General features: G+C 29.1%; 1 protein-coding gene across 1 annotated transcript; it reads right to left on the bottom strand.

The window, feature by feature from the left end:
- Positions 1–5,128: 5,128 nt before the first annotated feature.
- Positions 5,129–7,978, bottom strand: LOC135930355 (uncharacterized). Its single transcript, XM_065467138.1, has 2 exons — positions 7,487–7,978; positions 5,129–5,188 (listed from the first exon to the last, which is right to left on the bottom strand). Exons 1-2 carry the CDS (start codon positions 7,976–7,978, stop codon positions 5,129–5,131), a joined length of 552 nt encoding a protein of 183 aa, XP_065323210.1.
- Positions 7,979–9,662: the final 1,684 nt, after the last annotated feature.

Genomic DNA, 9,662 nt, shown 5'->3' with positions numbered 1-9,662 from the left:
TTACAACTTATAATAGTAATAAACGGATATATTAAATATATAAAGCCCTCAATATATACCTGTATAAAAAATTATAATTTTTTAACAGTAAGGTTCTAAAAATTAATAGCATTCTAAATGTAGATACATCTATTATTTTTATTAAATACTAAATTGTTATTTGTCTGTTATAATTAAAAATTATACGAAGGAATAATGTTCCAGAAAATTTTTTTTTTATCTTGCTCTTGTAGCTAAACTCATTTGATTCTATTTTACTGTATCAATAATGTTTTCAAATATATGTGGCATCTCTTTTTACTTTTTATAATTTTATTTAGACTTCTTTATAATTTTTATAGTAACGTCTAAGATTTCCACTTTTCAGATATAATCCTATTCCTGAATTATTATTTTGAATCTTTTAAATTGTGTACATACTTATTGTTCTTATTTTATAAATTTATGATTTTATTTTAACCATTAAATACGTTTTCGAGTTTTCAAACATATTTTTTATTATTATTTTCTTTTAAAACATGTTTATATTTTCTTAATTATTATTACAATATTTAATTTTGGAAATTATTTCCCATAAATTTCTGTTATTTATTTTTGTTTTATTAATTTTTTTCCAAGTTTTATTTATTAAAAATTTTTGCATTTTTCGTCGCTCGTTAAGAAATTAACTAATTTTTTTTTTAACAAATTATAAATTAGAGTATATTATTATATGTATAATAAAAATGCATTCTAAAAATATTAATAAAGTTACATTATAAATATATATTTATTACGCTTACAAATATAATCATTCATTGTTTATAATCCATTTGCATTTATATTAACTATTTTCTGGTCAGTGTTTAAAATGAGCAAAATAATCACGCTTTCATTCATAAATCTTACATGTGCGAATGCTTCCTTTTTATGTAATTTCCTCAAAACTGCGAATCCCCCAAAATTTACTGATTATCGTGCCTGCGCTCTAACATCTTGCGTGTCCAAAATATTTATGGTACTTATAAAAAATAAAATTGCTCAATCGACGCCTAATCTTTTTCCTAAACATATTTGTGCTTATAGGCCAAATAAAAATATGCTGGAACCTATATTATCTCTGAAAATAATAATGCAGAAGTGTCATAAATACAAGATACCCTCATTCTACACATTCATTGATTTTGGTAGAGCATTTGACAACGTTAACTGTGTAGCTCTTTGGGAAACGCTAGCAGAATGCGGTATTGAAACCCAAATAATTCGAATCTTAAAAAATCACTATTCAAATTTATTTGCTTGTTTCAAAATAAATGATAAAATCTCTCCCTTCTTCAGGATAAAAAAAGGTGTAGAACAAGGCTGCACCCTCTCACCTCTCCTTTTTAACATAATAATCAATAAAATAATAAAAGATGTACTGGGAGCTGCTGATCTAGTTGATATGGGATCAAATGAGAAGATTTTTTTTGTAAATAGGATAATATCCTATGCGGATGATATTGTAGTAATCTCGAAAAGTATTGAAGAAACCAAGAATCTACTTTATCTAATTGAGACTGAGCTATAGAGTTGGACTTAGGATCAACTTTAACAAAACTGTTATTCTTCCCTTCCCAAACGCGCCTTCAATTTAAAATTTTACAGTTGGAGAGAATGTAAAATTCGTGGAGAAAATAAAATACTTAGGTGTAATCTTAGATAATAAAGGAAGTTGTGAAGATGAGAATACAAAAAGCTAGAGGTGCGTTCTATAGATATAGGAAAATATGGAAAGCTAGAGAAATCTCAGTATTTACTAGATTGAGGATATTCAACTCGTTGATAGTTCCAATTGTATTATATGGTGGAGATATCTGGGAGGCAAATAAAACAGAGATAAGGCGTCTTCAATCTTTTATAAATATAATTATATTCATATTTACAGTCGTTCACTCGCTAACTAGGAAAGTCGGACTTTTTATACATTTATTTTTTGAAAAATTTCATTCATTAAATTATTTACCAACCTAATAATTACTTTAAAAATATTAACGATCTTCCTATACAAAAAATTATCCTACAAAAAGCCTTATTCTAAAAATTACAAATCTTATTTTTATAAACAATGGCCAATCGTGATCCTTAAAATTACAACATTAAAAATTTCTTTGTTTCCTATTTTATTTTTTTAAATAAAAAAAATTAATATATAAAAATCAGAGACTCGGAGGCCCGGCTCAGTCCGTGTACCCGGACCGGGCGGTATTTTAATTTTAACAAAAACCCGGCCCGATAAAAATTTTTGAAAACAAAATTCGGGCCCGGGCTGTACACACTTTGATAAAAATATTGTTTATTTACCGGTTTCTTTAGGTGAATCCCATTAACCCAATATCTTCGGATCCTGGTCACGAAGTACCAATTTCATTTCTTTTCCTACAACATAAATTTGTATTTCTTAAATCCTATAATATCCACAATGATCATTTTATATAAAAAATAAAAATCATAAAATCGCAAAAATCTAAATCGATTTTGATATTCCTTATAATATATTGTTATTTAAATTATTTAATTTTCAATTTTGAACAGCTGCAACTGCAACAGTTACAATATGGTATAATCTTTAGTAATTAAAAATTAAAAAAAAATTATAGTAATATTTTTTAAAAATATGTGATTTCAACACACCTAATTATAAGCTTGGAAAGAAATAAACGTATATAATTACTTTATTAAACTTTTACGAGTGTCGAGTACCTATTTTTATTGAAATGCATATGATATTAAGTCTGCCATGACTTGTGAAACATTTTTTGACAACTAAAGAAATTTAAGGACAGTAAGTGTAAACGTTATAGGTATAGATTGTGCCCTCATTAAATATTTCAAGATATCCGGCAACTCAAATAGGAATTTATATTAATTTCTCGTAAAGATATATATAAATAATATTGATTAGAATCTGAATAAAGTCATATGAAGCTAAAAGAATACCATGATTATGACGCCTCCTTTTAAATATTTCGCCCACATTTACCTAGCAAGGCTCCGCTTATCCTTCAAACAAAGAGGGCAAGAGTGTTGAAGATTTTGTTATGAAAACAATGTTAATAACAACTATACATTATTGTATATCTAATATGGTATCAAAAAAAAATGATTATTGATAATTGTGTATAATATATTACTCTCGTCATTAATTAATATGCTCAAGAAAAATTGCTAATAAAAAAAAAGATTAAATATAATTTTAAAAATAAACATTATTTATTTTTTTTTAAAAAAAAGAAAAGGACGCCACCTTGCGGAGAAAATATTATTTTTTTAAACATTTTAAATTAAAATATTTACCTTTTCTTAGGGTCATCAGAGTCTGAAAATTTTTTAATCTAAATGTACATTCTTTATATACATACAAAATGGTTTCTTGTATGTATTTATGTGATGGAGAATTAGGGTTACAAAAAAACATGCTTATTTTTGGTTTATGTTTTATGTATGGTAGTAGTAGTATGGAAAGAAAAGTATTACGGCTTGTGGTACGTAAATAAAACTTAAAGGAAAAAGTGGAATGAACGGTAAAAAAAGGCCGATAAAAAAGTTATTTTTGTGTAATTTTTTATGTGTAATTAAATGAGAAATAATGATTTTCTTGTGGTTGGCACATGCGGTATGTTTGATTTTTTATTTTAAATTTTTTTGCCCCTCGTTTATATTATAATGGTCCATGTATTCTCGGCCAGGCCGTAAAAGGGAATGTGAAATGTTGTTGTTAAAATAAAATGAAAAGGGAAAGAGGGTAGTGGATGCCTGGTTGAGGTTTTAATTTAAAATTTTGTTTTTATATAAAATTTAATTAATATGAGTTTATTTTTTTTAAAGTTTGTTTATAAATGAATTTATTTTTATAAAATTTAATTAATATAAATTAATTTTTTTTTTCTTCAAGTTTTGTTTATAGACAAGTTTATATTTATAAGAATTCAAAAAAAATTTAATTGTTGTAATAATCTTAACGTTCCTTCAAACAATATCCTCTGAATTGTGGAATGGAATTGTGTCAAGACTAGTGGATCTAGGAGATTTCTACCTTCAAGTCACTTTGATCAAGAAAAATAATGGAATGACATTAGGGACAGAATCCGCTAATGAGAATCAGCCACCGACCCCTGAAGTTCGACGCAGGAGATGCTACAATTGCCAGGAGGTGGGCCACTTGAGACATCAGTGTTCACGGTCATCCCGGGAGGCCCGCGTGCCTATGGGGGTGTTGTCAGAAAACCCGAGAGTAAGGACTAATGATGGACCTAAATGTACATATCGTAATCTAGAGCTGGGACAACCAATGACCTCGGTTCCTTTAAGGCCTGATTCGGATATTGATCGGCATCCTCCCACTATTCGGAATTATGACGCTCGTGTCCAGACCCTGAACGGAGGTCCGAATGAAGGAGATCTGCTACAAAGAGCTGTAGAAGTTTTGGCCACCGAGGTCCCTCAGCCTGTTGGTACGGACGAATTCTGGGGAAACCCCATGTCCGCCTAAGGAGATTATTGTGGAGATATTTTTATGACATTATAGTAAGTTAACGTATTTTTTTTTCCTTCTCACCACATCACATATTACAAATATATAGATGTATTTTTGTACATGTTATGTTTTGTTTTTATATAGGCATGCCATTGGCCCATAAAGGGGTGGCATGTTGTAAATTATTTATATTGTTTTTTTTATATATTTGAAATGTCAATCATTTCAAATTGGCTTTTAAAAATATATTTTTTTTTTACCAGGATTATTTATTTTTTTTTGGTAAAAAACTGATGTAATTTTTTTTAAATAAAATATTGGAATTAAAATATCGTGTTGTTACAAAATAACCGTCTTGAGTTATAGTTCCCTTAAATTGTAATTAGAGTATTTCAGTGGATTTAAAGTAAGGTTTTGTTTTTTTCTTGTAGATATATTTTTAAATAAATATATAAATATATTATTTATTTATCTGTTTATTTAAGTGTATCGCACATTAATCCAGAATCTTATCCTCTGGTCATGTGCACCATCAATTTCTTTAACTAGGAATTATTTTCCTTAAATTTTTATTTTCAACAATCCAAAAATATAGACGATGGTAATTTATATATAAAATAAAATAGCAAAAATCTAAATTGATTGACCTTTTACATTTTCGATAGCTACAACAGGTATCTGTGAATATTGATCCTATATTTGACAAATATATAAAGTTTTCGAAAATTAATCTTTATCCTTAATTACGCGATACAACACACAGTTTATTTAGTTAATACATTTATACACAATTTTTGTTTAATGCTGGTAAAATAATAACGTAGTAAGAAATAGTATATTAATTTTTATTTTTAGCCTAAGATATTTTCTATAAAGGATTACAAGGGAAGCACTGCTTCTTTGCTTCTACAATCGATGCTGTCACTTAATGTATTAAAATAATTAAAATTAATTAACCAATGAGAGCATTTAAAAAAAAATATATACCTATATTTTATTTGGAAATTAGTAATAAATACTTGGAATATTCCTATTTAAATATATTCAGTAGGTTAGAATTGTCGATAGCAATTGAATCAATAAATATTTATATGTAAAAAAATGTCAATCAATTATTGTATATTTTGATTAGTTGATTTTCACATATCTTTAAAACACAAGAAAGTTTTTGGAATATTTTTTTAATACGAAAATATTTTATTAATGTTAACTTAAAAGTATATTAAATAAGAGTTTAATTATTAAATTTTTCGATTATTTTATATGAAAAATTAAATTGAATAATAGAATTGAAATTTGTATGACTGACAATACATTTTTCATCGACAAAGACTTGTCATAGCATTTCCTTTAGCAAACCTAGAAAATACAGAGAAATTGCTAATGACAATTGTTTCATTTAAATCATTTCTACAACACTTGCCACCTTCAGCAAACTTGTCTTAGATTTTCCTTCAAAGATAGAGGCCAAAAAGTGTTATAGATTTTGTCACGAAAACGATAATAATAACAATTATACATTACTGTATTTCTTATATGGAACAAAAAAAATTATTGATAAATTATGCATTAAATAAAACATAATTATTCTCGTTATTAATATTAATTTGATTATGAAAAAATAAAACATAGAAATCAAATTTTTTCAAAAAAGGTAAAAGACACCACCTTGCGGATAAGATTTTATTTATTTTTTGACTTTTTATAATTAAAATATTTACCTTTTTTTAGGGAAGTAGAGTCTGCAAAGCATAATCATACTAAATTAAAAAAAATTTCCATCTAAGCTTACACTCTTTATATATTTTTTTAAAAAAGGTCGTTCTTCAGAATTCCATAATGCTTTCTTTTATATTTAAACAATAATATCTTAAATTTTATTACAAAATATTCACTATTTTTTAAATTTTCTTATTTTTCCCTAATAAGTGTTCACGAATCTTGGTCTGTCGGTACCATTTTTATATTTATAAATTTTTACTCTCAATTATATTAAATTTCATTTTCAATATATTTTATTATTATAAAAATAATTTTCCATTTTTCATATCATAATTTTTTAATAATAATCTTTAATACAAAATTCGTTCCTTTGTTCTATTTTAACAATTTTTTTTATCCTTCCGCGATGATTTTTTATCAAATCAATATATAATTAAATATATATTTTTAATCAATAACCATTTTGATTGACATTAAATTCATAAAACAAAATATACTACATATATATATATATATTAAAATTTATAAACATAACACTTTCTTCCGTGAACATTAATCCTATTATGAGAATTATATATGTCTCCGAAAATAATTTAACACTTTACTTCCCTAACGCTTTATCTTTAAACGTAAAATTACACAATTACAACATACACATTTGTTAATAAATTTTTTTTTAGGCTATAAAATAATGACGTAGTAAGATTTAGAGATCCGCAAAAATGGAACCGGCCCGTACTCGACCCGTTTTCAAATAAATCAGATTCGGGTCGGGTCGGCCAGGCTTGGGAATTTTATTTTAACATATCTTAATTTTATGAATTTTACATTGAATATTTCTATTTCTATTTACATTTTTTTTTCTCTTTAGCTTTTACCTTTTCTGGTGGTAAGCTCCTTCAATATCTCTCTCCACTTTATGTTTTATTCTAATTTATACTTCATCATATTGGCTCTAACTTTATGGCCCATTGAAGTTTTGGCCTTCCACTTTTACGTTTACCCATCACTTTCAAACTCTCAACCTTATTTCCTATGTAGTTCATAGGCCTTCTCATTGTATGCCCATACCACCTAAGTCTGTTTACCATTATCTTAGTCTTAATGAGCACTACCTTTAAACTTCCTAGCATTCTTGTACTTCACACCTTATCCTTTCTTGTTACCCCAGCAATCATCCTCAGCTCTCATCTCCATAGTTTGTAGACTTCTCTCGTCTGATTCTTTGGTTGGCCATGTTTCCGAACTATATAGAATAGTTGGTTGTACTATGGTACTGTAAATTTTTCCCTTCAATTTGTGTGGGATCCTTTTGTCAAAGAGCACTCCAGATAAAGATCTCCACTTTAACCACCCTTCATTAAGTTTACTCTCTATCTCTTTCTGTATTGTGCCGTTTGTTTGTATAGGGGAGCCCAAATATTTGCAGCTTTCAATTGCCGATATCTGCCATTCATTTATATCAATGCTCTCTGTTTCATCTCCTCCTATCACCATATACTCCGTCTTTTCTCTATTTACCTTTAGTCCGTGTTTTTCTAGGAGATTTATCCAGCTCACTAATCTTTCTTTCATTTCTTCTTTGGATTCGGCCAGTATCACAATATCATCTGCAAATATCATATTCCATGGGACTGTTTGTATAGACTGTGCTAATACATCTATTAGTGTTGTGTAGAGAAGTAGACTGAGAGCCGACCCTTGATGAACTCCTTCGGCTATTGTGAAGCCTGCTGAAGTACCTGTTGTGCTACGGACCATTGTTGCATGGCCCATATACATATCCTGTATTATTCTTATATATTTTTCGGGAATTTTTGTGGCGTAGCGCCCACCAGATAAGTTTTCTTGGGATTCTATCGAAGGCTTTTTCTAAATCGAGAAAGACCATGTATAGCATTTTGTTCTTTTCCCTCTATTTTTCACTCATTTGCCTAATTGCATGGATAGCATCGGTTGTTGATCTTCCAGGCATAAAGCCAAACTGTGTCTCTCCTATTTCGATTATATCTCTTAATCTTTTTTCTATTATTTTTTCGTATAGTTTTAGACAGTGTGACATTAGTTTTATGCCCCTGTAATTTTGACAATTGTGTGGATCCCCTTTATTTTTGAAGATAGGAACTAGATAGCTCTGCCTCCATTTTTGGGGAACCTCTTCATTTTCAAGTATTTTATTGTACAGATTTGTGAGGAGATGTATTCCATCATCTCCTAGTGCTTTAAGGCTTTCTATTGGAATATCGTCTGGACCCCTAGCTTTGTTTTTTTTCATATGCTTGAGGCATGTGATTATTTCTTGTTCTGTTATAGGTTGTACAAGGTTTTGACAAGGGGAGTGTTCATCGAGATGCAATATGTGGGAATTAAAGTTGAGAAGCTCCTGAAAATATTCTTTCCATCTATTCATTATTTCTTTTTTCCTCTATTATCAATATCCCTAGAGTTCTTTTCTCGCTGTTTGGCTAATCTGTATATTTTATTTTGCCCTTCTTTGGTATGTAGATCTTCGTACATGTCATCGTATGCCATAGATTTGGCCCTAGCCACCGCCTTTGTAGCTAATCTCTTGGATTTTTTGTAATTTGTCTTGTCATCTGAGTTTTTTATTTGTACCATTTTTTATAGCTTTTTTCTCCTTTATAGTGGTTTGTACATCTTCATTCAACCACCATAGTTCTTTGTATGATTTGTTGCCTCCCCTTATCAAGCCTAGTGTCAATTTGGCAATGTCTATTATTCCGGATGAAAAGTCTGTCCACATTTTTTCTATGACTTGTGAGGAATCTATTGTTTCAATGTTTGCATTGATTGCAAAGGCATCTGTCATTGTTTTTAATCTACCCCATTTGATGCATGGTTCCAGTTTTATCTTATTTTGAGTGGATTTATTTGAGATTTGTAAATCCATGATTAGTAGCTTGTGTTGCGCGGCGATATCTTCTCCTGGGATGACTTTGCAGTCTATTACATCTTTTAATCTTCTGCGAGAGATTAGCATGTAATCTATCTGTGTTTTCCTAATACCACTTTCATATGTTATTAAATGACTGTCTTTTTTCATATAGTAGGTGTTGGTTAAGGCAAGGTCGAAGGCTTGCGCAAATTTCAGTACGTGCTCTCCTTCATCATTTCTTTCTCCGTATCCAAAACCACCATGATGCCTTTTGTAGCATCTCTTGCTTTCCCCACATGCGCATTTAAGTCACCACCAATTATGACTAGGTCATCCTTAGTGATTTCCATTACAGCTTCATCAAGGATAGCTCTAAAGTCATCTTTCTCTTCTTCCTTGCAACCCGTTTGAGGAGCATTTACTGATAGGATGTGTAGTATTGATTGACCAATGCAGAGTTTTATCTTCATTAGTCTATCAGAGATCCTGTTGACTTCTACTACTGAAGAGGTTAGGTCTTGGCTGAGGATGATGCCGACACCGTTTATA

Source organism: Gordionus sp. m RMFG-2023, chromosome 5 (genome assembly GCF_954871325.1).
Source record: "Gordionus sp. m RMFG-2023 chromosome 5, tfGorSpeb1-WG-v2, whole genome shotgun sequence".
Lineage (NCBI taxonomy): Eukaryota > Metazoa > Nematomorpha > Gordioida > Chordodea > Parachordodidae > Gordionus > Gordionus sp. m RMFG-2023.
This window is presented reverse-complemented; position numbering and strand designations above follow the sequence as displayed.

Bases quoted from the DNA above. Each gene is read 5' to 3' on its own strand.
- LOC135930355 (XM_065467138.1), bottom strand. From the start codon at position 7,978: ATGGTCCGTAGCACAACAGGTACTTCAGCAGGCTTCACAATAGCCGAA. The intron at 5,189-7,486 runs GTACAACCAACT...TGTCAAATATAG, and splicing joins GAAAAATTTACAGTACCATA to GATCAATATTCACAGATACC.